Source organism: Pungitius pungitius, chromosome 1 (genome assembly GCF_949316345.1).
Source record: "Pungitius pungitius chromosome 1, fPunPun2.1, whole genome shotgun sequence".
NCBI classification, from domain to species: domain Eukaryota; kingdom Metazoa; phylum Chordata; class Actinopteri; order Perciformes; family Gasterosteidae; genus Pungitius; species Pungitius pungitius.
Window position 1 is genome coordinate 22,259,700 of NC_084900.1, and position 27,082 is coordinate 22,286,781.

Below are 27,082 nucleotides of genomic sequence, written 5' to 3' on the forward strand. Positions count from 1 at the left end.
AACTTTACTTTTAACAGACTGTGCAGCCAGAAGACAAGCTGCTGTCAGTGCTGGCTCCTGGTGGTGTACACGCCTGTTCCTCTCCCCACTGGAAACACATGGCCATCTCCGTTTCCTACTCCTCCTCCCCATGCCCCTTCAACCTCCCCCTCAAGTCTTCCTCCTCCTCCTCTTATCATCCACAAAAAGAAACCTAACTCACCGTCCTTTCATAGTCACAAACCTGTTCCCCCTCCACGCTCTCCCCCACCCATTCCCCCCGTGCCTAAAGTCTTTCTTTCCCTCTTTGTCGTGATTCTTTCAGCCCCCCCCCCCCTCCAATTTTTCAGCCCCTCTCCCTCTCTGTCTCTAGTGCTGGTGTTTTGTAGGCTTTACCGCACCATTGTTCTGGCCTCTGCACATTTCCGGAGGCTGGCGCTTTACAAAGGCTTCAGGAACACTCTCCCACTCCCACTGCTGCGTAATGCCAGGCCTCACCTGCCCACACACAGACCCCCCCCCCACACACACACACACACACATCTGAAGAGTACCTAAACTTAAACCCATTCCTTCAGACTTAAACCTCTAAGAATTACAGAGGATTTAGCTTCATCCTCTTTCATGTTGATTTCCCCTTCCTTCCCAATTGCTTCCGTCATCCCTGCCTCCCTCCCTACTTCCAAAATAATGATGACTTCCTCCCTCCCTCAGTTGAACTACATCCCTTCATGAAAAATGATTTGCGTAATAACACTCAAAAGTGTTTATGGGAAAGCTACAAGAAAACAGCATAGTGTCCTTGTCCCCGATGCATTTGCTAAAAAATAAAATCTGCTCAAGATACTGTTTGGAGATGCGCGCACACACACACACACACACACGCACGCACACAACCAGCTTTCTACAGGTCCTCCCCCCCAGAAGAAGAATACAAATAGAAAGGAGAAAGGGAAAGAGAAGACAGCGGGCTCTTTTGTCCCTTGTCCCTTGAGTCCTTTTACTCTCTCTAATACACACACACACATACAAACCAATTAACCCCGTCTCTGCCCTGGGGGGTTTTGGACGTGACCCTTGACCTTGGAGCATGTCGTCAGAGGCGACAGGAGTCTGAATGGACAGCTCCCTGTCTCTATAATCACAGTGAGTGAGGTTTATAGGCGCACACACACACACACACACACACTTTGCAGCCTAAAACACATCCCCATCCTTCAATTCCTGGGAGATTTTTTCTCTAATATTCTCTGAGCCAACCCGGTCTCTCTCTCTCAGTCTGTAACTGCTTTTATTTACTTCCTCTGCAGACACACTTCAATCTGTCCACACAGCTCAGCGGTCGTGTTTGGTAAATACTCATCTTAGAGATGAATGGGCTTCTGATTCCAAGATGAAAAGCAGATCCCGCGACATGGTTCTCTTATTAGTCCTCTCAGCCCTGCTTACTTCAAACCGAGTGCTGCGCAAATACCCATTTAAAATCCCCCCTTCATGTCCTAACTTTGACAGAAAAAGCAGTTCATGTGGGAGTATCACTGGAGGCAAAAGCAGCAGTTTTTCAAAGGCTTTTGAGTGTGTACATGTTCGACAATGTCTTTCATCTGGATCTATGGAGGAAAGCGTTGCTAAAAACAGTGGGAAAGCTGTTGCAAAGGGCAGCACTTGTGCTCACTGATAGTGTGACATGAGGGGAGACCCCAGGTGGCAACAGCAGGCACTAATAGACTTTAACAGGAGCAATGAGCCCATTGTCTTCGGCCGTAGGGAACAAAGCCTTGGGAGGCTTTTTATTGATGCTCATTACTCAGATAAATCTTGAGCTAACTGTTAGTATTGAGCACAATTTGCTTTGGGGTAGTGCAGGCGTTGACACAGCTTTTTAGACCTTTCCCGGTGTCATTTTGTGGCTTTAAATGAGATGAAAACGCCACATACCGATAGTGTTTTGTTTCAATTGGTTCATGACACAGCGTCTCTCTCTCTCTCTCTCTCACACACACACACACACACACACACACGCACACACAGACACAGACACACACGCACCGGCACAAAACGCGCGGCACGCATCCAGAGGGCTCTCAAACAGTGGCGCAGGAGGTAGGTGTGGAGTGGGTGTCTTCTATTTGCGGATTCAGCTGGGCTGTTTTAGGAGGACCATAAACAGAGCGACACCACCCACAGGGCGAGACCGAGACACAGGGACGACCCCAGAGGCCATCAGGGCACCTCGGGGCCCTAAAAAAAGAGACATCAGCTATCTTATCTCTGAGCAGGGGCCGCACGCTTCCCCCAGTCTCACATCCACCACGTTCAGGTTTCTGCTTTTAATCCTGAGATGTTGCTTTTTTCTCGCCAGTACTGTGTTCAGGTGGTTCTGTGTGTCCCAAGAGGATCTGAGACAAATATGTGAAAATCAGTAACGTGACTAAAATAATAATAATATGTGCCTGTTGTGACATGCATGTTATCTTTGTTTCAATGTCTGAAGTCGGTATATTTTAAATGTTTAAAAAAAAACGCCAGGCAATTGCTGCATATTTATTCAAACGGTTGCCAAGGGCAACCTGGCAAACTCCACTGAATAACCCTGCCAACCAAAAGACAACGTAATGAACTTACTCAAATTAACGAGGTGTTCTTTTGGCATCCACTTCGGAATATAACACTTTTTTTCCTTCCTATTAGAAAAGTTAAATATATGGACCAGTTTTGGACAGGACAATGTTGGATTTGATGAAGATTACGCTGGGTGTTAGAGGTGAATAGTTTATTCTGTCCCCTGAGCCACATCACATCACACATGTTACTCTCACAGAACCAAAGTAACCTCTTATCCGGGTGTGAAACATCCTTATGCTCTTCAGATCACTGACATGTACTGGAGTGGAATCACCTGAGTGGTTAAACCTGCCCACTGACCTGGACACAGTGTTCAGCTCAGTGAACCACTTGTGAGCATCTGTTAAGATGGAGCGACTTTAAATGGTAACTCACCGCAGAAGAGCGTCAGCAGCGGCGCGTGCATCTCTCCACACGGGACACCTCTCAGAGCCGGAAGAAAACAAACTGCACAGAGAAGATAAATACATTGATGAAGAAGAAAAAATGTTCTTTGCTATCGCAGAAGAAAGTCTTGAAATGACATTTGGTTGTGACTTGTCTGCTGAAGAGTCCACACTGTTTATAGTCCGGTCCTCTGCTACAGATTCATTACATCGACCACACACTCTCTTCTTAAAGCTAGACGTGTCCAGCTCACCCGCGTGTCGTTCGAATGACCTCCTCCGTAGGCAGCTACCCTCACTCTGCTGTTCCAGAGGTTTGCGCCCGGTTCGGGTCCGGTCTCAGGTTCCTCTGTCGGTCCACTTGCTGCGGAGTAGCCGGACGGATGCGAGGCTGAGGCAGAGCTGAGGAGACATCGGCTGTGTGCTGGAAACCCCGGGCTGGACCTCAGAGCTGGAGGGGGAGGAGTGCGCGAGCTGGACGTCAATTCGAATCCCGCGAATTAGAGCCGGATGATGCTAATATCGCTGTAGAATCTGTAGGTTTTTTTTTGGTTGTTGTTGTGGCTTGTTTGCCTATCCACACAGATATAATACTAGTACTACTAATAATAATAATAACGAGCCTCTAGTATTTGCTGCACAAGTGCAATCCAATCAATATGTCTGGATTAACCCGATGAAAACTCCTGTTGGGTAAAAATCAAGTCATTAGGTGTGAGCACAAAGACAATGGAATGTCAGTAGCAGAAGTGATGTAACATTCATATTTATGAAGTAGATCAATTGTTCCACCTTTTGGTGGAGCTTGATTATTTTTAGGGGCCAAATGGTTCATTTTGTTTGTTTTCGACGAACCACAACCGACTACCTTGAGGACACTTTAGTGAGTTGCACCTTCGACAGAGACCAGAGGGAAGTGTCCAGTATCTACAACTTGTATTTTTCTTTGAATCATTCATGAGTCTTTCAAATAAAAAGTTGTTATATGGACAATGTACAATAGAATGCTTTGTATTCCATCTCTTTATTGATATTTTGTCAAATTAAACAAATATAAAAATGCGAGAAGCTGATTCCTATACATGTTTTCCCGCGAGCCCATCAGTGTCTGCGAGCAGAAAGGAATGCGCGCTCCCCGCCGCATGGATTAGATTCCCTTTGATTGCGAGTAGCTCGTGGCCGCGCACAGACCACCACGCTTTAATTGTGAAACTCTTACCATTAATGGTGGTCCTGTTCTATTCGGTGTTCTTATGAGCTCCCGCAGTCATGAAGCTGTTGTCATTAGCGTCATTGGTTTACACCTGCGCTGATCAAAGGGCCCGTGTTGATGGGCGGGAAGGTGGCAGGCCAGGGCAGCGGCGCCCCCTCCCGGCAGAGAACGGAAGTGACGCACTAACAAATGAGTGGCAGATTGGGAACTCGTAACGTGCGCACACGTTATCACACAAAACAAGACACGTGATGTCTTTACATAAAAGTTATCACCTTTATTTGTCTCCATCGGCGCAGCTTGGAATTAATTATTTTGCTTTAAGAATAATATGCATTTATAATTATAAGGAGTTTCTTTTGTAATAAAAAAACACACATTTCAACTTTCCCAAATGTCTCCCAATAGGAACGTTATATTAAAAATACCATACAAATGTGTTCAAGTTACAGCAAAAACACACAATCATTAAAGCACCTTTGGTCAAAATAAACACGTTTATTATAACATTCTGATATATTTCTTCAGTTTATTATTCATTATATCAGTTATGGTGGACTATGTAAATACTCTCATTCTGTTGTTGTAATAGCTTAAGTAGACAAAGTCACATGGGACAGTGTTGACAGTCAAAACGTGGTGCAGTTCATGGACAGAGGAAGGCCTTTCTGTGACGGATAGAGCATTAGAGCAGCATTTTCTTCTAATGGGTGATGTAGTTTTCACTGCCCCGGTCAAGAGGCTCCTCTCTGGACTACGGCAGCAAATGGTGAAGCAGGGAACCTTTCCGATCCTCAATCACAGTTGCTGTACTTCTGCACTTGAGCCCGGATCTCGTCCCGCACCACAGTGGCGTTGTCCTTCAGCTGGTCCAGCTCCATGCGCTGCTTCTCCATCCGCTCCTCGTTACTCTTGAACTTCTTCTCCAATTCTGCAAACGCACAGAGAGGGAGACAGTGGTCAGCGAGTATCGGCGGGGAACGTCAAGTACCTTGAGCTTTTCGGAAAATGAGTGTGAAAGCATTTCTTTGTGAGAATGCAAACGCATTAAGCTGCAGATTGCTGTGAGCATAGATACAGCGCCAACAAAACACATGATGCAAAAGCTGCCTCCACAGCACCAGGCTATATTCCCAATAAATGATGATGCTTTCTACAGCAGGGCAGTGTCACAGGTTGTTTCCTGTTTCCTTATCAACCAATTTGCAACGATGAGTCCAGAACGTGGCTCAAGCGGCTTTGTGTACTCACTCCCGAGTTGTTCTATCCCTTGGCTGGCTTTGCTTAAGAGGTCTTCTGCCTCCTTCTTGATGTCCTTGACCTTGCTGTTGATGCTGTTTAAACCCCCAGACTCCCCACCCAGAGAGTCCACCTTCATCTGCAGCTCCCGGTACCGTTCCTCCGTGTCGTTCAGGCTCTGTGAGAGACGCCATGAATAATCATTGATGCATTGGTACAACAAAGCAGGACTTTTTTGTTTTCCTTCAACAAAAGAACAACATGCTCACCTGCTCCAGCGAGTACGCTACTCGCGTGGCGTTGCTAGCCAGGTCTTTGGCCTCCTTTGCCATCTGTCGGTTCTGCTCCGTCTTGTTCCGGAGAGCTTCCACCTCCGAGGTCAGGTTGTTTAAACGCATCATGACATCGTTCTGCTTATCCTCCAGCTGCGTCAGCCTCTTATCCACCTAGAGATGGCGAGAGAGGTTGGGGAAATAGATTGGGAAGAGACAAAAGCACTTAAAATACAGAGCCTCAAGCCCAGACGGGGAAGTGGCGGGGGGCCCGGGGGGTGTGAACAAGACAACGAACGCGGGGCCTTACCTCGATCGTGGCGTTCCTGGTGCTGTTCAGATTGTCCTGGGCCTCCGTCAGGACATCTGTCGCTTTCTTGATGGCCTTCTCGGACTCATCCAGCGCCTGCTTGGTACTATTGGCTGCGTCTTTCACGCCTTCTGCTCGGCTCCTGTGGAAACCCACCACAGATCAGACTCACGACAGGAGGTTCATACAGTCCTCAGTAATGAGTATGTTGTAATTGGACGGGGGACGTAACAGTGAACGAAACGATCCTGTCAGACAACAAAGCAAGCAATCTTGAATCAGGATGGTTTATGTCGAATGTCGCCTTAATAATACATTTGAACAAAGCAGCGTTTTTTCTCACTTGGCTTCTTCAGCTTCGGCGAGCAGCTCCTTGGCTTTGCTGATGTGCTGCGCCGTTTGGTTGACGATCCCCTCGACGTCGGTGAGGTTGGAGAGGCTGTCCTTTATCTTCATGACCATTTCATCCAGAGTGGTCTTGTTGGCCGGGAGGGTGATCGCCAACACCTGCAGAGCCACCTTCTCTATGCTCTCTGGATCCGCTCCCTCCTCTGAGAGAGATGAAATGACACATGACACACCGGAAAATCCTTTCTGCCACCGCCAGTTATAACATCCACGTACCCGTCAGGAAGTCTCGGATTTTCTTGATGAAATCCTTGAGCTTCTTGTTGTTGTTCTCAAATTGGTCCTTCTTCTTCTGCGCTTTCTCCAGCGTGTTCATCGCCTTGTTCTTCACATCCTGCGCCAGAGTGGCGATATCCTGGAGCTGCACACGTGGGGGAGGGGGGGGGGACACACCCAGATGTTAACAGAGCGGCTCTATGCTGTACTTTATAGTCTTCCTTCCATTCAGTAAAAGTGACCTTTCTGGCCACGCCCTGCAGCTCCTCGTTGGCAGCGTTCACGCGGTCGGTGGCGTCCCCGGCGAGAGTCAGTGCTCTGACGGAGGTGCTCACAGTCCCGTTGCATTTGTCTCCCCCACACACGTGATTGCCCAGATGGTCGCGGCAACCGGCGCCACCGCACGTGCTGTGTGGGCAACTGCCGTTGACACTGGCATTGCTGTGACCCCCACACACCTGGAGGGAGGGATTGTCACTCATATGTAACTTTTGTCGCCATAGATTTCAGAAATATCAAGTTAATATATCAACAAAAAAAAATATTTCCTGATCATAAATCATGAGGCGTAACAAAAAATGTTTAACAACAGATACCCTAAAGAACTATAATTTTCCTATATACTTAATAATACAATCCTTCTTAAGAATAACAAAGTAGAAAAAGTAGAGAAGGGAGGAGACCGTCGGCGCGTCCTACCTTATGGCTGAGGTGATGGACCTTCTTATCCAGGTCCATGGCCTTCTGCTGCAGCTCGCTAAGCGATTTGTTCTGAGCAGCCAGAGCCCGCAGGAAGTTGTCTCTGGTGGCGTTCAGCAGGTCCTCGGTGACGGCGCGGCTTCTTTTCGACTGTCCCACGGGGCTAAGAGGACCCGACACTGAAGCGTTGCATTTGTCCTCTGCCGTCAGTGACTCCTCGTAGTACTGCTTCACTTTCTCAAACTGATCTGTCAGGAAGCAGGGACGGGTGCACTTTAATGGAGAATATCTAAGCTTTCACATTGTTTCACAGATTTTCAATGGCGTTCTTTAAATTTCCAGGTGCAACTTTTTGTCTTCTTTATGTTTGTAGTAGTGATGTTTTCACGGAAGGGAGAGAAAAAAATGTTAATTATTTTTCCGTTGTGTGTGTGTGACTTAAGATCAGGTGACTGTTGTAATATTTAATTTGGCCACACGAGGCTGTCGTGCACCATGATCACATTTAACAAAAAAAAGCTGCCAAAAGCTTTTCTTTGAAACAATCTTCAAAATGACACCGTTAGTTGAACCAGGAGCTGAAACGCAGAGGTTCGGTTGGCTTAACCCTTGTGGGCGCTTGGAACCATGTTGGATATATTGATTCCATTGAATTTTATAAAAATACATTACATTCAACCTGGATGAATTTATGACATTGTAACTTGTTATGGTTGTGACGTGATCAAGCCATGATTGTGATGTTTCTAAACACAATAACATTTGTTTTAGAGGAATCAAAAAGCTGTTTCGTTCCAGGAGTTTCCATAGATTTGTGTCAGCTTAGCTTTTGCTTTGTTTACACACACACATATCTGATATTTTGTAAAGCTTCATTCTCTAGAGGGCGTTTGGTACCTGCGAACCCTGAGGCGAGGTAGTCATCCAGCACGCGCTGTTTGTGAGCCACAGATGCGTTGACGTCCCTCAGCTCTCGCTCCAGGTGGCTCAGTGTGCGTCTCAGTTCACTTTCTTCTTCTGCGGTTGAATTGATCTCTCGGGCGACGCCCATCAGACGCCCGTCGGTCAGGGCGATCTCAGCCCTGGAAGGCGCACAGAGCAGGACATTCTGTTTAATACCCACAAATCATCCCGACCCTCCTCAAGGAACATTCGACCCTGTGTGACATCACCTGAGGTCATCGATGCTCTGTCCGATCAGCTGGTGGATCCTGTCGCTGTCCTCAGAGCTGATGAGGTCCTGCACTTCCAGCAGCTTCATTTCCAGCTCTCTGATCCGCGTGTCCCCGATTTCCGGCATGACCCCGCTCTCCAGGATCTTCTGCGCCGTGTACTGGATGTGTTCCAGGTCCCGTTTAATCTGGCACACTGCATCGTCCCAAAGCTGGAAGCACGGGTGACACTGGACACAGCTGGGGAAGTCGCCGGTGAAGCCGCGAGCGCATTCGTCGCAGCGTTGGCCCGCCGCGCCCTCCCTGCACTCGCACGCCCCCGTTAAGCGGTCGCACTGTGCCATCTCCGAGCCCAGTGGGTGGCAGTTACACTCTGAGTGGGAGGGAAGGAAGACAGAGCATGGAGAAGCTAAATGGTCAGAAGGTCCAATGAATCTATTCTATCATTTATGGGGTAAATGGAATGAAGACTTAAGTTGCTACCACTGGCGGGCCGGCCTTTTCTGCCATGGCCTTATGTGCCGCCTCACTGTAACCTTAACACAAGATAAAAGGGGACTCCAACGTGGGCTGGCATGGGTGAGAGGTACACAGCAAAAGCCTTAGAGTTCATTTTCCGGTGTTAGGCAAAAGTGTTGAAGTGCAGAGTTGAAATCACACTGCAAAAAGATTCAACTCTTACAGAGTCAATTTTACAGAAAATAGTTGGAGTCATTATCCAGTGTCAAGATCAGATTCATTTGCAACACTTAATAGAGTTAAATTAACTCTTTGATAGATTGAAATGCAACTGTAGAGTGTCACACTTCATGGAATCAGGTTTAACTCCATGTAATATGGCGCATGGATTGGTGACGGTGCGCCAGGAACCACAAGGTTGTTGGTTCTAACCCTGGCTTACCCATGTTCCATGTCAAAGTGTCCCTGAGCAATACACCTAACACTGAATCGATCCCTGGCCTAAAATGTAAACTCCACCTGTTAAAAATGCGACATAAGTTGCTTTTGATAAAAGCATCAGCTAAATGACGTTGTATTCAACAATGAGCAGATTTATTTTGACACTTAAATTGTTAACACTTCGTTGAGTGTTGATTTAACACTGACAAGATTGGGACAATTTAAACACCAGCTTCGAGTTATAATTGAATCTCACAGAGTCCATTTAACTTCACTTGTTAAAATGAATTCCAATAGTGTTCATTTGACTTTGCCCATTTTCCTGTGTAAAATAGGAATTACAGCCAGTAGTTAAAATCGTTGCGATAACGAAGCACTTACCAGTTTAAAAGCCAAATAGCAAGCGGATTTCAAACTCTAAATCAAAAAGCGTTTAAAATACATAGAGATAAAACTCCTGCCGGTTTACCTCTCTCATTACTGCACCACCTTGTGAGTGCTTCCCCACCCACCTGCCACATCAGGCATTTAAAGAGGAGATGCAACGCACCTTCAGATAATTATTAGACGCACCTCAGGACAGCGTCTAATTCAAATACGGCAGGCAACAAATAATAAAAAATGCAAAAATAAACTCCTCAATAAAATCCACAACTCACACAAATAGATTAGATTAAAACGTAAAAATACTAATACAGATAGAATGCAGATACAAAAATCTGATATCCCTGTATAATAAATAAAACAAGGGTGCGTGTATCGGTTACATTATTAAAGTTGAATAACTTAATAATCTCATTATAACGCCCGTTATCTGCCAAGCTGCTTGTTCCTCCCTCACTGAGAGTAAAACGCTCGACAAGATCATGACTGTCCTGATTTTCTATCCTGGCTCCTAAATGATGGAACGAGCTCTCTGATGACATCAGGACCACAGAGAGCCTTCACATTTTCCGCCACAAACGAAAGACTCACCTTGACTAAAAATACTAACAAATTGTTGCACTTTTATTGTACTTATAATGGCTCTTATCTATAACAAGTTATAAATCTGCTTATTTGATGAAATTGCACTTTCTTGTTCTACTGAGTTTGTATCCCTGTGATTGAAATTAACTTATTGTAAGTCACTTTGGACATTAAATGTGTTCTGTGTAAACACAATATTGTCCCCATGTACTGTGATATGCAAAGCTACCTAGAGGACCTCACGCCTCAAAGGCTGAATCTGATTGGATGAAAAGTACTCTTTATAACAAGCTGCAGGCAGGAAGCAGAGCACTAGAGGAAGAAAGGAGCGTTGCAATGAGAAAATAAGCTAAATAGGGAAAATAATTATAATACATGTATTGCATTTATTTAAAGAAATTGACTGATAAAATAGCTACAGTTCTGAATAGAACAATTTGACCCATAAGTAAAGTACAGCGAGCCAATGTCCTGGTCACAAGTGGTAATTATTCACTAGTGTTGTCACGAGAGGAGCTACCATGACACTGCTCCCGCGGGTCTCCCCAGTGGAACTGCTCACACTCGGTGCACTGTCTACCTCCAAAGCCTGTCTGACAGTGGCAGTGTCCTGTGAACTGTGGAAGACAGGCCGGGAACAATTAAAAAAGACATACAAAAAACATCAGGAAATGAGAATATAACAAAGTGGCATCCCTTTCGGGCCTTTCGGAGAACTCGCCATGTTGCAGCTACTCCCCACGGCGTGTTGAAGGTCGCAGCCACAGGGCTCACAGCCTCGGTCCTGGCCGTAGTTCCAGTGGTTCACAGCACACTCGTCGCAGTTGTGGCCAGACACGTTTTCCCTGCAAGTGCAGGCTCCGGTCTGCCGGTCACAGTGACACTGTCCGTCGCTGCAGGCGGACCCGACGGTGCCGGCAGTCACACAGGTACAGCCTAGAGGAACACAGTTTGTCACAAATGGCACACTGTTTAGTTCTTTCTGATCTGGCCTGCGTGTTTCAGGACCCCTCCTGTCGTTTGAGTGGCCAGCCACTAGGACCACACATTCAGCCCGTTAGAGATCTGCTTCTCCTTGACAGGAAAGCAGGCGCAGCAGCAGGGGGCAGCAAAAAGCAGCCTTAAAATAATTGTTCGATCCGATTGGCCAGGTGTGTGGAAAAATGTGTGGGTGTGTGTAAACAAGAGGGTAATGGTAACATCACTCACGTCTGCAGTCGTGGCTCAGAGCGTTGCCATAGTAACCGTGTTGACAATGGTCACAGGACGGACCAGCGGTGTGGTACTGGCACTTGAGGCATTGGCCGGTCCTGCGGTCACATGACTCAGGATCCTGGGTGTCGATGTTCCCGTTGCAGTTGCACGGGAGGCACTGCCCACCAGGTTGATCTGGGTTACCATAGTGACCAGGGGCACACTGGTCACAGCGAGGCCCTAGGGGAGAAAAGGGCTCATCAGCATGCGTTAAGAATGCTTTTCACTGATGTGAGAAGAGTAAGTGTTTAATATTTCATTGCAGTTTCCACCATTTTCCATCAGTGAAGGTCAGGTGACCTACAGAGGAGTTCTAGCTTACCAGTGTAGCCTTGTCTGCAGTTGCAGATGATCTGGTTGGAGGTGTGGTCAGCTTGACAGGAATCCGCGTTGAAGTGGTCCGAGCCGGGGTTACCGGGACAGGGGCAGGGTCGACAGTGCTCGCCTGAACCCAGCACCGGGTTCCCGAAGAACCCATCCACACAACTGTGATGGATATGAGAGGCATTCATCGTCAGTCTGAAACCCAGCGAGGGGCGGAGTCAAGTCAAGACGGACACGGAGCGACCCCTACCGTTCACACAAGTGTCCCGCTGTGTAGTCCCTGCAGTCCCTGCACTCCCCGGTGCGGGGGTCACAGATGTCCGCGTGGCCGTTACACTGGCAGGGGCCGCAGCTGGGGAAGCCCCACTGGCCTGGCTGGCAGTCGGAGCACTGGCGCCCAGTGGCTCCCGGCCGGCACTGGCACTGGCCTGAAGCCGGGTCACACTGGCGGCTCGATGAGCCCTCGGAGTGGCAGTCACAGGCTGAACAGTAGGAGGCATGTCAAGAGTTTATTCAGTGTTTCTTCCATTGCTGGGAATCAGCAAGAGAGAATATAGTGAACTGGGTCAAGGAGGAGTTTCTCTTTGCGGACGGACATGAACCCTGTCAACGTGGCCCCTACACCACGGAGCTGGTTTTTGGATAAATGGCGTAGGTCATGTGACAGACTTTGCTGAGCAGAGGGCAGACTCACCAGTGCATCCCTTCACTCCGAAGCCGTAGGTTCCCGGGGCACACTGGTCACAGCGGCGACCCATCACGTTGGCCTTACAGCGACACTGACCTCCCACCTTATCACACTCGCCGCTGATGGAGCCCTGAGGGTCACACTGACAGGCTGCACGCCGCGGATCAAACAACCGAGAGAGAGAGAGAGAACATCGTTGTGATTTTGACATTGTCAGTGGGTTCGAACGCATCAATGATTGTGTTTCTACTCACGCAGAGCGCCGTCGTGAATGATGGAGGAAATACTGCAGATGAGTTTGGAGCACATCTCCGCCAGGACGGGCATCGGTGTGATCATGAAGGAATCCAGACACATGTATCGAATCATCTCCTCCCGCCGCTGCTCCGCCTCCGGATCAGGACCTTGGAGACCGGGGAGCTCGGTGTATTTGGGGATCAGAACCAGCTATTAAAGAGGGGGGAAAGGAGGAAAGGCAAAAACTCTAGTTATAGGATATCACTTTTATAGAAATGTGATTCATATTGACGGGAAATTATGGTAAATGAAATCTACAAATACATTCCGTTAATGTATTTAAAAGTGTTGTAACATTTGCATTACCTCACCACTAGGGGGGAACCTGGTGGTGTGCAGCATTTATAAAGATATACAGTTTGGCTCTGCAGCTCTTCTATTAGTGACGGCTCTATAGATAAAAGGTGAGTCAGTGCTCCAAAGACTTGGTGATGTCAGAAAGACTAATGCTATCCCTTTACTTAAGTGAGTCATCTGAAACTACACTGTATCAAGTAAAAGGCCTGCTAAATTGAACGAATAGTACTAGAAGTAAAAGTACACAATGCACAGGAATCCTCCTGTGTTATGATATTATACAGTTCACCACATCATGTATAGATTAAGACTCATACATTTATGTAAAAGCAGGATAAAGCTGCTGTAGTTGGTTGTACTGTTTTTGTTGTATTTCATGAGACTGCAACTAAAGATTCTGTTTATTATAGATTCATCTGATGATCATATTGTCCAGGGAGCAAAGGGAAACCCTTTAACAGTACAAGGTCCTACACAATTAAAACACAATCAAAACACAAAACCAAATACCTTATATAGTTACAACAGAAGCAAATGAAGAATTACTTAAAATTAGTTAATAAATTATTTTTTTTCTTCAATAATTGACAAGCCAACTCAGGTGGGAATTCTGTAGGTTAAGCTCTCTCTGTATGTTTCGTATGCATTAAGAATAACTTAAGTAATTAGTGACATATTGTAGTAGAAAAAATAAAGTACAGGTGCCTCTTATTTGTACTTCAGTGTAGTTCTCTAGTAAATGCACTTAGTTACATTCCAGGACTCCAGCAGCCTTGCAGGCGGACCTGGAGGTGGAGGATGAGCACGGCAGGCTGACAGTTAGCTCACCGAGTCGATGAGGATGAAGGCGGTGAGGTGTCTGTGTGAGACGCCGTGGCGCTGGAACCGGATCGCAACCACGTAGCGATTACTGGGCTCGAAACAGAACGGCCCGGGCATCTGGATGTATCTGGATGAACAGGAAAACACTTCAATGCGTACATCAGCACTCGTCCTGGTCAAAGTACAGGGTAATCACTGGGCTTATGAAGGCAAGACGACTGGATATTGTGCGCTAGTGTGGGTCATGGCAGCATTTATTGAGTTTTGGTTGATACAAAAGTATCACAAACAAACAAAGAAATGCAATTAAAATGAAGCAAATACAGAGGCAAAAATCCTATCTGAAATATTTAATATGTTTGGTAAGAGAACCACAATAAACTTACACATTACATTCATAAGTGGACTTTTAACTTGGCGTCTGTTGAGGGTTGGTGATGGTTTCCTGTCTACCCTCTACCTGCGTCTGGCTCCGCCCCCTCTGTCTGGTTTTTGGGCTCACTTGGCTAATTCGCTTTGGCTGATGGACCAACCAAAGAAGAGGACGGAAGGCCCGCCACGGTCCGCTGAGACAGCATCCGGGACGGATCTGACCTCTTAGTTCCAGATCAGTTCAGCCTCTGAAATGCTGTTTTCGTTCTGGATCCTTATTTTTGCTTCCTCAATTGCCACACTTTAGAGAATAGTTAACACTTAATCGGATCTGTAGTAATCTGTCTGATGTGTTGACTATTTCAGCAGGGCATTAAGCTTTTCACATCAAAAGATCGACGTGGCGTAAATAAGGCCCAGTCAAGATTTTGGGCTTTTAATGGTCTTACTGTTCAAGGTGGGACATTTCCATGGTAATTAAGAGGGATTTATGAGGTATCTTAAATTCAATTCTGGTTCAGTGTTAATCTCATAAAGGATTTATTTCTGTAAAATTCTGTAAACCCAGACCAGGTGCTTGAGGTTGTATATACGGCCGTCTCTGACAGGTCTCATTGTTCTCCGCTGTAATCTTTCAGGAAACCCAGGCGCCTCCTTCCCTTCATTATCGCTGTCGTACATTCTTACACAGGCTTTCTGGTATGTTTGCCCTCCCATCGCTGCATCAATAGGAACAAATACAAATACAGGCCCGACTCGAACGAGCCACGGCACGTTCAAGTGACAACAATAGCATGATGCAATTCTTCCTGAGTAATGAAACAACGCTAACTCTATCAACGCCTGGGCTGCTTCCCCAAACCCTTCTTCCATCTCGCTCACACACACACACACACACACACACACACTAGTTTATGTAGGGGTTTTGATACCTGTTTTGGTGAGGCAGAGTCACTGTGTAGAGCTGTTCAGTCGGTAGAAGGTTCCCACACCGGAGACTGGACGGCAGCTGTACAGATGTAATGCTCACTATGGCCTCCCAGTCCTCTGTGGACTACACACAAACAGACACACACACACACACACAGGGCTTAGTTCAAGTTACTGTTTTAGGAGAATAGAGATGTTAATGAAGCTTGCAGGTCGGGGTGATGCCCACATGCTCACACACCTCCGGCTCGTAGCGGATCATGATGTCGTACTCCATGGCGTAGGGGATGTTGTCGATGGTCAGCACCAGGCCGGCACCGTCTTTGACGCGGGCGAATCCAGGTCCGGTCCACGTCACCATGTGGCTGGGGATGTGCTCTCTGTGAACGCTCCTCACATCCGGCTAAGAGAGAAAGAATTAGTTCCTTTAGCCAGCAGACTTTCTACTGCAAATAGAAGTTCAATCCTACTGTAGAATTATTAAGTTTTGTTTGAACAAGACATTACTTATTTCTCAACCTGAACCTCCAATAAAAAAAAGAGTTTGTGTAACTAGGTTAAGAAACTATATTCTGATTCACACGTGACTATTTTACTATCAAATTCCACTCTCACAGCTTTGATTTGTAGCAACAATACCGACGTATAAGTATGACTAGTTGACATATTTAGTTACAGTAACTTCAAAAACTTTTATCAACTTACACTTCTGCACATTCTTTACAACCCGTTGTAATGACCTCTTTGGTCAATCCATGAAAGGAATCATCTCCTACCGTCTGTTGAAGCTGGCGGATCCGTCTCAGTGCTGCCCGATGCTGCTGCGAGTTAGAGATGCGATGGTGACGGCGGTGCCTCCTCAGCTGGTTGCTCAGGTGCTGAACACAGTCAGTCTCCGCCTGAGGACGCACTTTACCCTGAGAGGAGAGGAGAAGGTGTGAGAGGAGAGGATGGGAGAAGAGATGAAACAAGAGGAGAGGAGGATGGGCGAGATCAAACAGTTGAGATACAGTTGAATAGTACACACGAGGATAGAAAAGCAGACGTCAAGGGAGAGGATAGGAGAGGAGATGAGAGGGGGGAGGAAGAAGGAGATGACATTAGTGGCGAGGGGACGAGGTGAAGAGTCAACAGGAGAGGATAGGAGAGGAGAGGAGACGACAGGAGAAGAGAATAGAGGCCACGGAGAGGAGAGGAAACAAGAGTATAAGAGATGACAAGATAGTAAAGGAGAGGATAGGGGAGGAGACGAAACAACAGGAGAGGAGACGAAACAAGGGAAGAGGAGACGACCCTTTCAACAGCATCACTTGTTCGTCCTGCCCAGCATTCTCATTCTGCAAAGCGAAAAACAACACAGCGCACAACGAGCCGCCCTGTTTAAAACTCTCCGGAGCGTGACGGCGGGCAACAAAGACGGCGAGGCTGAAAGTGTGTTCCTCTGCGTGTGTGTCGTGCTCGTTAGCGAGTGTGCGCTGCGCGGCAGTAACGAGTTTGGACAGTTTGGTGTCTGTGCCACCGTCTGGTGTTTTTTATGGTTCACTTCAGCCATGGAGCTTGAATTCTGCACAGAAACAGAAAGGATTTGAGGATTCGTCCTGGTACGAGTCAGCTAAACACTCAACAGCCTGCCATGTCAAACACTCCCAGCGCCTTTTCCTTCTCATGACATCCTGAAGTTGCCTGTTTTCCTCCCACATTCCTGCAGCCTGAACAATGTAAGTGCAAGTGGACAGTCTGAGCTCGCCCGAATGACTGAATGGGGAAGAGGGGGAACGGGGGGGGGTTTGGAGGGTTATCCATAAGAGTGGGGTGGTCGAGGAGTGATCCTGGGATGGAGGGGGGGGGGGGGCAGGGAAGAGACTTCAGTGTTATATCCATTCTGTGGTTAAACTTTGAACTAACTGCTGTAAAAGCTTGTGTGAACTGAAAATATCTTGAATCTGTTGATGGTTGCAAAAAATAAAACAATTTAGCAAAAATGAACGGGTGGATACCTAAGGATTGGATTGAGTTAGACACCAGAGTGGAGCTTATCTACATTTTTTTGGATGCATTTGTTTGTAATGCTAATAGGCTGCTCAGTGGCGCGCTCACCGGCAGAGCGGGGTCACCAGGGGAGTGTCCGGTGGCGTCTTCCGCCTCGTATTTGTAATAGTCCAGCGGTGCGCAGAAATACCCAGGCTGGACCTCTGAGCACTGTCGGCCAATCAGATGCCTTCTGCAGTCACACTGGCCGTTCTCCATTATGCACCTGGAGTGACAGACGGAGCACATTTTACAACACGTCTCCCTACTCAAAAGCATTTAGAGGTATAGATTTAAAAAAGGTCCATACCTGTTGTTGACGGCTCCACCGAAGTCGCAGTCACATGGTCTGCAGCCAGCCAGGTCATTACTCAGCCCCCAGTATTCAGGCTACATGGAGGGAAATAAATGTTACACTCACAGACTGTCTGCATTGCACAGATAAAATAGTTGTTACATTGTAATTTGCTCCTTTATCAAGGCCACCAAATATTTATATGCAACCCTTGGCTGATGAAGAGAAAACATCCCCCTTTAAAACTGAGCATTGGCTTTGTAGAGCTATGTGATATGAGCAATTTTCCTCTTTTAATAGAATCGCAATGCTGATGAAATATATATTGAGGTATTGTGATTATTTAATTATCTTGTCTAAATAGGGAATAACTTACTCAGACAAATTTCTCAGAAAATCTAATCCATGTCCATTGAATCTTGATTTGGTTCCTCTTTATTTCATTTGTGTGCATGCAAGTCAGTGTGATCAGTGTACAGCTGGTAACATTGATTTTTGCTTAGTTCTTAACTAACTGAGAAAATATGCTTTACTATGGGATTATCATATATGGACTATTTATTTATTGAACTACCAGAACGCATGCTATGCTTTAACAGCCTCCCTCTGTCAAGTCTGGTGACAATTGGGAAAGCAAATTAACATCAACTTGTATTATCTTTTGGTCTGAGAGTAGCTATTGCTAGATTGCTATAAGCAGAACAGTCACTTACCAGACACTGGTTGCAGTAGCGACCGGTGACATATCTTTTGCAGGAGCAGTCTCCACTGATCTGGTCGCATGGAGCCCCCATCATGATGATGCCGCGAGGGTTACAGTTGCAGGCTGATGAGACACACATACCGAAATATATTAGGAAGTGGCTAACGTGCTACTTCCAGATCGTGCTGCAGATCATGTGGTTTAGTTGTCAGCGTTCCAGTGGCAGATGAACACACGGGGACGTACGCTGACAGCCCAGCGGGTCGTTCTGGCTCAGTCCGTAATAACCCTCCTTGCAGTCGTCGCAGCGCTCTCCTTTGACGTGGGCTTTGCAGCGACACTGGCCAGCGATCATCCCCATGTCCAGGTCGGTGTGACTGTCACACACTCCTCCTTCCAGGGATCCGACGGGGTCACAGTCACAGGCTGGAGGTCATTGGTCACGGGGAGTTAAGAGGGGGAAAAAAGGACATATGTGTCAACGGAAAACTTTCAGGAGACAGAGGAGAAGATCTGTAAACTCTAAAACTAAATATAATAGAATGAGGGTGAATCTCCCAATCTTCCAATGGGGGTCATTGGAAACACACCTGTTGGAGATCTGCACTTAACTGGCTGCACCTTTAGGTCTGGTTGAGGTATTTTTATTCATTTTACAATGCTGAAGCGGTGGGAACTCAACTCACTGGCTTGCAGATTAGTGACATTTATTGCCAATCTACAGTACGTTCCCATAATGCATATGAAATGTTTTGTTGAGAAGAGCAAGACTCACCAACACAGACTCGTGGGTCTCGGATGTCCCTGATCTGTTCTTGGTAGTAGAAGGGTTTGCAAGTCTCACAGTTGCGTCCCATGGTGTTGTGCTGACAGTCGTCACACACCCCTCCGCTGACGTTGCCCGTGGCCAAATACACCGCCATGTCGAAGTGGCACTGGGACGAGTGGCCGTTACAGTTACACTCTGCAAACACAAATGAACAAATAAAGCTTTCTCCACACACACAGTCGTTTTTTCTGAAGGGGGGAATAGATATACATTATGATTAAGATGAATTACAGCAGTAACTTTTCCAATGTCCGGAGGATTATTAATAATAACAAACAAAAGTATTTAAAGAATCTCAAATCGCAACTTTTAGAGCTTACTATGTTGAATACAAGAGAATGTGTGTGTGTGGAAATAATCTTTGCAGCAAGTAACAGGCGACAATAATCTTCGTATGCTTTTCTGAGTTCATGCTCACATCATGATGTTTGGGAGGGCATGTGGGTGAGTGTGTGTGTATGTTCCCACCTCTGCAGGTGTGCGGATTCTCCACCTCCGCTGGGCTCCACGGCAGGTCGTGGTGGAAACGCTGGCAGCGCTCACAGTTCAGGCCCTCTGTATTATGTTTGCACACACAGCGACCGTGAATCTGGCCAATCACATGCAGAAAGAATTGATGGCACAGAGGGTAACGAGGGCACCGTCAAAAATAATTGCATGGAAAAATTAGACAAGCAAAAGTTTTTTGCTTTTTGCAACTTAACTTCTTGCAAAAAAAAGAGAACAACTCTTGTGGTGAGGGCGCTAGCTCACCATGCCGTTCTCCCGGATGTCCACCCCCGGCACCGGGGCGCACTCCGAGGCGTGTCCGTAGCAGAAGCAGCTCCCTCGCACCACCAGCTCGTAGATGGCGTAGTAGTATTTCTGCAGGACGTCGAAGCGTCGGTCCAGCAGGTCGTCTCCCAGGGTGTTCAGCTTGGTGAAGTTGATCCGCAGGTTAGTGATGCGCAAAAGTTCTGTAAAGGAGAAAGATGGTTTGATTATGGTTGATTAGTGTAATTGACCCATTTTGTGACACAGGAGGGATTTCATTGTTAAACATTTTACTGCATACTTTGTGTCACTTCATCATGAAACACTTTTGTGTGCTGCTAATAACAGTGAGTTTCAAATCTCCACTGGCCTTGAATGTCCAAGCTGTAGGGGTCTTTCACATGAATGGCAGGGTCCAAAACCTTATAAATGACCTTGAATACAGAAGAGAATTTCACAATTATTTGGAGTGAAATGAACAGATATGCAATGGCAATGGCAAGAAATGAGGTCTATCGCCTTCAAGTAATACATTTATGTGGTTGTGAGTCACATCCCCATGAACACTGCTTTCAACTGTTATTTTAGGTACCTATTTACACTTGCATGTGCGCTTCATCTATTTTTCTAGTCAGACAGTCATCTTCTTAAAATTGAAGGGAAGATTCTCCACCATTTATGTGGATGTCCCATCAGTAAGAGACCGTTTTCTGACACACAACGTTTGGGCCTGTGTGTCACATACAGGCTTGGGGAAGTGACAAAGAGTTTTAATGAGATCGCATTTCTATAAACAGTAAAACTTGTCAGTCCGCCTGGCCTCTACCATCAGTGCTACCAGCCCCTCCTCTACTTCTTACCTCTCCCTTAGTGGAGGGTTCGATGTCGGAGTAGCGCTCCTCGCAGATTATGTCGTTGATGTGGTGCAGTCCGTTGGCGGAGATGCCAGGAAAGGTCTTGGTGCAGTTCGAGGCAAAGTAGCGGTACGGGCGCCACGTGCGACCAAAATCAGCCGAGCGCTCGATGATCATGGCTGCAGGTCGGAACGTCTGCATGGCGGAGGAGAGAAATCAGGCCTGATTCGCTTCATCAGCACACGGTGCTTATATTACATGGACTTTAGTTAGAAAAATCTTTGGCATCTGCGATCAGACAACAGCACTTTGTCAGACTTTCACTTCGGCTTTTCCTGATTCCTGATGATTTACTGGCAGCAGGACAACAAAGAGTCAAAGAAGTGTTCATACCTTGAACTTCATGATGAGATGAGTGAAGTGGAATTCAGCCTCCAGGTTCAGTCGGATGCTGACGCTCTCCTGTCCTGTGGAGGAAACGGCCGTCACTCAATGGCGTAACCACGCCAACCATCGCTCTTTGTATTTCTGTCTCCAATGGCATCCCCTGACTCATTTGTTATGATATTGACTTAATTAGGTTGCTGAATCCTTGTCAATGGTCTTTAACATCACGATTTGATCGCCACAACATAAAAAGACAAACATGTATATGTTGTACTGAGCAAATACAGGTGCACACACACACACACACACCGTTGACAGACTGCCACCAGGTGTCTCCATGTGTGTCCATGAGGTAGATCACGTTTTCGATGCGATGGCTGTTTCTGTGGTGTGGGGGGTTGTAGCGATGCTGGGAGTTACACTCGAAGCACTTGTCCGACCCCTGTCCAGGCAGAAAACACACATTTACTATTAAAAACAGAAGTTTCCAAACATGCTGATGGCGAAGCCTTTGATTTGACATTTTAGTTTACACAGTGTGTGTATGAGTTCTGTCTCGTACACGTGATAACGAGGATCGTAAACTGGAGCAGCAAATGAGGAAAAGTGGTTTAAAGAATTCCGGCCCTCAGGACAAATGTACAGTGTCAGTCAAGCCGCTGTGATTAAATGATTTCCTCAGACCGGGGATTTCATCCGGTAAGCCGAAAAAATGCCGTGAATGTGTTCCTATGTTCGAATGGGACTAAAAAGCCAGGAAGCAAAGAGTAAAATAAGAGGAGGGAGGAAAAAGGGAACATAAGCGGAAGACGGACAGGTAAGTGAGCATGAAGATAAAGGGTGAAAAGAGTTGAGCTGCTCAGTGAGGCTGCACTGCTAGCATTGGCTGGGGAAGTGACGATGTCAACAAGCTTGTGATTAGCAGCTGCATCGTTTAACACGTCAAGCATGCTAACATGTGCTTCTTAGCACTAAGCAGCTGTGGACCTGCGACTGAAAGTGTTCTCAGAACGAACCCGATGACGATAGCATAGTGCATGCCATCAGGTAACCCGGGTGTCTACAGACCAACATGACTGCAGCTCAGGGAATATGAGAGAGCTCACAACAAATTGAACTCAGCTTGAGAACTTTGAAGGGGCAGACTCGTGCCTTTGGGATTGCACGCTTAAATCTGATACGGCTCTTACAGGTCTGTGCTTGTGCAATCTCAAATGCACACAAATTTCGCTTTGCGCTCCCTCAGGTTTTCGGTCGCCAACATAATCTGAGATAGAGAGAGAGAGAGGTTGTGTTACAGGAATGGATGGGCAAGATGAAGGCACAAATGAAGCAAGTATGCCCTCAGCACTGAGGAGGCAGAGGAAGAGCTTGAAAGGCAGGGGGCATGAGAAAGATACAAGAATTTGGGGGACTCGGGCAAGAGCTTGAATATCGAGAGGTGTTTTCGAAAGAGAGGAACGGGTGGTTAGGGAAAGGAAAGGGCAGGTGAGAGAGAAGTGGGTACGAAGCGGAGAGGGGTGTCCAAAGGGCAAAGAAGGGGGGCGGCAGAGGGCGAGGGAGATGCTGAGAGAGGGCCAAGGGGGGGGTTGGATTTGAGAGAGCGCCATAGCGAGAGGAGGGAACAGGGGCCTGGGGGGGGGGGTGCAGAGGGCCTCAAACAGGCAGATGAGGGTAAATTGGCACAGAGAAACAGTGGATTCCAGTGCAGCAGCTCTTAATTAGGTTGTTGTCAAGGGCGATTAAGCCACTAACAGCAACACGGCTGTTAAAGAGACTCGGCCGGGAACTGAAAATAAATGCTCAAAGTGTGCTACTAGTGGGGTTTGTGTGTGTGTGTCTTGTTCATGAGTAGGTATGTGTGTGCGTTTTTTTCACGCATGCTTGCCTTCTTCACGTACACCCCTAATCCCGGCATGAATCTGTCCCATCCCTCATCCCAGAGCCCGGCTGCTGAAAGGAAGGACATTCCTTTCTAAACAGTAGCACCCCCCCACTGTAATGTGCCATCATCGACGAGCCTTCATGTCACAGGCATATTACAGCATACAGCATACCGTAGCTACAAGTCATTTACAGGGTGAACAAGATTTCATTTTCTTAGTTCTGTATCGCATATGTAGTTACATGCAAATACAAGTTATAGTTTTGAAGCTAATCCTGATCAATTTGGGGTCTTATATCTTAAGACCCATTTTTAAATGATTTGGTAATGTTTTTGTTATATTTCTATGCACAGCAGTTCCACACCGACATGAATATGTTTCATTTTATCTTCCTCATGGATAGGGCTAGGGCTTAACAACTTTTGTTAAGAGAGTTCAAAAGTCAAATGTACAGTACACACCAGAATGGTTGAAGGAGACCGTAGTCTCCATTTCAGTTGGTGTTTGGTACAAGCTTTAGGGGGCTTTGAGACCCTCACACTGAGCTCTTATTTATCTCACATTAGTCAAGCCTGGTCAGCTCAGCTGAGGCTTTCTGCTCCAACAATGCACTTGTGTAAGTCTGATGTTGATTTTAAAACACTTCTTTGTCACGCTGGTATGCCCAACCTCCCTCACTCAGTTTGCTTTTCACCTCAGTTACAACTCTCCCGGCCTGTAGTACATAATACATACATTTTTTACCAAATTTCCCATGACCCTGCTTTCTTTTCCTCTACCGTCTTCTTACCATAACAGTTTTAGTTTGACTCAACGAGCAGGGTGTAAGGTCAAAACCGGGATCCCTTCAAAGGTCTTTGACACAATTGATTCAGGTGCAGCTCCCAAAATGCACTGCGTCTCCTGGGTGTCAAATGGGCATGAAAACTATGCAGCCTAAAAAAGAACCTCAAAACATGATTGATGAGCTCCTGGACGCTGAAATGTTTGGTGTCGCTCCTGACAGACCAGAGGCGGACCTCACCTGAATTTATGTTACAGGTTGTCACCGTATCCTGCCCTGTTCTATAGCAGGGGGCCTCTCAGCAATCAGACAATGTCAATCATGTTCACCTGGAAGTTGATACTGCTGGATACTTCTGCCCCGAGGCAGCGGAGGTGCAGGCACAAACACGTAGATGCATAGAAATCCATGTGGAGAGGAAGGGGGGCGTCAATGTAATTGTCAACGTGTCAGGAGCTGTGTCATGTAGGCACTAAATACTAGAGCTGCATACAGGCGAGGTGAAGAGCAGAATGCTACAGCATTTTGTCTTGCATCATACATGGAGGTATGTGTTGCAGTATCTAGAGCTGGATTTTTTTGGTGTAGTATTATGTGGATTGATATGATATTATTTGTGCTTGAACCCCAACTTCAAAAAAAAGAAAGAAAAAAGTCTCAACACAACTTTCTCTTTTGGTGTTTTTCCATTGACAAAAGTTATGGACAGTACATGTTTCCGTACTAGGTACCTTAAGAGGCCTTCTGCAGGATATCTTGATCCTGCCCCTAGTGCAGCTAAAACTCGCCTGAAGACAGGCAGGGACGTGCAGGAAAAGCATAAAAGCCTATATTTTACGCATGTATACATATTTTACAAATATTACTGGGTACATTCCAAATTTAAAAAATCTAAATTTTGACATTTTTTTTTTGGCGTCAAGGAGATTGATCTAACAACACTTTAAACGTGCCTTTGTTTGTAAGCCTGCAGGTCCAAAAGCATCTTCCTTTGTTTGTTATGTCCGACTGAAACACCTGTTCAAGGTCAGGGCAGTGACTCAGACTGTGTGTGTGTGTGTGTGTGTGTGTGTGTGTGTGTGTGTGTGTGTGTGTGTGTGTGTGTGTGTGTGTGTGTGTGTGTGTGTGTGTGTGTGTGTGTGTGGCTAAGGTGTGTCTAACATGTGACTATACCTGGGCCTGGTATTGAAAGCCTGGATGGCGTTGAGGGGAGACCTTGCTCATAAAATCCTTGCTCCAAACAAACAGACAGATGAACAAAGGAAAATGGAAGAGTGCGGACTGAAGGATGGGGGTGGATGAGTGCATGAGGGAGAGAACAAACACCCCCTCCTTTGCATTAACTACAGGGTGAGGTGTATTCTAAAGGGTGGGTGTGAGAGGGATAGAAACAAACAGGCAAATGATCCAATGTGTTTATCCCACCAATAGCTTAAAATGCCAAACTGTAGAATGAAATACAGGAATCCGAGCACAAAATGTGATGGGACGGCTGGCATAATTAACCCGTCAATGCGTGTGTGTGTTCATGTGCCTCCCGACCTGCAGGTGGCTGACGATGCAGTATCGCTCCGGGCCATTCAGGCCACAAGTAGACGTGGCGGATAGGTTGACAGCTCGTCCGATCAGAAGGTTTCCAGTCGCGGGGTAACAGCTTCCCTCCGTGCAGCCGTGAGGACCTGATGGCAGCTCCTGCCCGATCGCCGCCCTGAGAGCTGGAAGTTAGACGGAAAATGGTAAATGGACTCGTACTTGCAAAGCGCATTTCCAGGGCTTCCGACCACTCGGAACGCTTTCATGCTGCGTATAACTCACTCAATCATACACTGCTGGCATTGTGTGCACCTGCAGCCACAGAATTTAATATACTGGTTTTACCACATTAAAAACAAAATTAAGTAGTGTAACTAAAAGAAACAAATGAACAGGCCCCTGACATCATCAGGGCAGAAATAGATGTGGCATTTTAATGTAATAGCGTCGACATCATTCATGGGTGACCAGTTTGGGATTATTACGCATTATATGCATCATTTCTTTATTCTATCTTCTGGGGCTGGCCCCCGTGCAGGCACAAGCAACTCGTCCATAGCCATCTCTACCGATCCCCACTATGACTCCCCCATCTTGACTCAAACGCCACATCGTTACAGCTTCAATCAACAGTTCTGAGGGGCAAACCAACAAAAGAACCAGTGTGGATAACTATTCTAGCAGAGAAATAGTTCCCTGAAGTTAGCAGCATAGAAAGAGTAAAAGAGTGTAAAGAAAGAGATCCTGTTAGCGCCACAATTGAATAAAATAAGCATGTTAGCAGATTCTGCAAGTATTTGACATTTAAGTACATGAATGTGTGTGTGTGTGTGTGTGTGTGTGTGTGTGTGTGTGTGTGTGTGTGTGTGTGTGTGTGTGTGTGTGTGTGTGTGTGTGTGTGCATGCGTCTGTATGGGCATCACTAGCTGCTGGTCCAACTGTCAAACAAAAGATGTCTCTTCTCTTTTTTTGAGATTATTGTATTTTTGATCCCTGATAAATACAGTAAGAAACAAAATAAATAATAATCACTATTAATTCAACATATTTGCGATGGCTTTCCTAAAAAACAAACTGGAAATCATCGTACTTCTGCTTCCATTGAGCCATTGTGCTGTGACTCACCTCTTAGTCTGTCACAAAGATAATATATAATATACAGATAATAATCATAAAAATGCTCAAAATAATTTCTCAGAAATGTGCTCTACCCAACGGGTGAATTGTCACTTCATAATAAAGGTAGCAGAGGTAAGTTACTGTAAATTAAAAATCACCATTTATTATGAAACAAACATATCTAATTATTGTTGTACATATAGGATACATGTAATCTTGTATCGTCATATATATATGCCAAAAGGATTCTTTTCTGGGAAAAAATCACGAAAATAACGAACGATTATATATCCTTTAATGGGAAGAGTAGTGATTTTGAGATAACGTCTAAGTAAGTATATTTTTATCTAAAGAAATACATACTTCTGTTAATATATATTAAATGTAATCCAATACTTGATGAAAGACTTTACGATTTTCTTTCAAATTCTTTCAAATGTTTTGTATTGTTCCCATATTTGTTTGAATGAATAATACATGGCATATCACCAAAAATCTGAACTGTGAACAATGTATACTGCTAATAGTTCATGCATTTA

General features: G+C 46.1%; 2 protein-coding genes across 4 annotated transcripts in view; both read right to left on the reverse strand.

Annotated features, from left to right (window-relative positions):
• lamb2 (laminin, beta 2 (laminin S)) overlaps positions 1–3,441 on the reverse strand; it is a 36,389-nt gene extending 32,948 nt beyond the window's left edge. The window contains exons 1-2 of one of the 2 annotated variants that reach the window (XM_062563195.1): positions 3,290–3,441; positions 2,980–3,051 (exon numbers count right to left, since the gene is read on the reverse strand). In XM_062563195.1, coding sequence (XP_062419179.1) covers positions 2,980–3,010 — 31 coding nt within the window. In that variant the 5' untranslated portion in view covers positions 3,011–3,051; positions 3,290–3,441. Of the gene's footprint in view, positions 1–2,979; positions 3,052–3,244 lie in introns of both variants that reach the window. The other variant, XM_037478446.2, reaches the window with a different exon arrangement.
• Positions 3,442–4,465: 1,024 nt separating this feature from the next.
• The window catches only part of lamb2l (laminin, beta 2-like), a 44,303-nt gene continuing 21,686 nt past the window's right edge, over positions 4,466–27,082 (reverse strand). For both annotated transcript variants that reach the window (XM_062563201.1, XM_037478444.2), the window contains exons 3-35: positions 25,434–25,606; positions 21,531–21,663; positions 21,228–21,301; positions 20,841–21,029; positions 20,351–20,414; positions 19,981–20,183; positions 19,696–19,816; positions 19,174–19,362; positions 18,645–18,824; positions 18,409–18,521; positions 17,711–17,790; positions 17,470–17,626; positions 16,149–16,289; positions 15,614–15,775; positions 15,375–15,496; positions 14,077–14,197; positions 12,909–13,101; positions 12,661–12,804; positions 12,217–12,448; positions 11,965–12,128; positions 11,598–11,822; positions 11,110–11,324; positions 10,909–11,005; positions 8,520–8,892; positions 8,245–8,429; positions 7,348–7,595; positions 6,891–7,106; positions 6,649–6,793; positions 6,368–6,575; positions 6,025–6,166; positions 5,712–5,888; positions 5,455–5,620; positions 4,466–5,134 (exon numbers count right to left, since the gene is read on the reverse strand). In XM_062563201.1, coding sequence (XP_062419185.1) covers positions 4,998–5,134; positions 5,455–5,620; positions 5,712–5,888; positions 6,025–6,166; positions 6,368–6,575; positions 6,649–6,793; positions 6,891–7,106; positions 7,348–7,595; positions 8,245–8,429; positions 8,520–8,892; positions 10,909–11,005; positions 11,110–11,324; positions 11,598–11,822; positions 11,965–12,128; positions 12,217–12,448; positions 12,661–12,804; positions 12,909–13,101; positions 14,077–14,197; positions 15,375–15,496; positions 15,614–15,775; positions 16,149–16,289; positions 17,470–17,626; positions 17,711–17,790; positions 18,409–18,521; positions 18,645–18,824; positions 19,174–19,362; positions 19,696–19,816; positions 19,981–20,183; positions 20,351–20,414; positions 20,841–21,029; positions 21,228–21,301; positions 21,531–21,663; positions 25,434–25,606 — 5,489 coding nt within the window. In that variant the 3' untranslated portion in view covers positions 4,466–4,997. The remainder of the gene's footprint in view (positions 5,135–5,454; positions 5,621–5,711; positions 5,889–6,024; positions 6,167–6,367; positions 6,576–6,648; positions 6,794–6,890; positions 7,107–7,347; positions 7,596–8,244; positions 8,430–8,519; positions 8,893–10,908; positions 11,006–11,109; positions 11,325–11,597; positions 11,823–11,964; positions 12,129–12,216; positions 12,449–12,660; positions 12,805–12,908; positions 13,102–14,076; positions 14,198–15,374; positions 15,497–15,613; positions 15,776–16,148; positions 16,290–17,469; positions 17,627–17,710; positions 17,791–18,408; positions 18,522–18,644; positions 18,825–19,173; positions 19,363–19,695; positions 19,817–19,980; positions 20,184–20,350; positions 20,415–20,840; positions 21,030–21,227; positions 21,302–21,530; positions 21,664–25,433; positions 25,607–27,082) is intronic.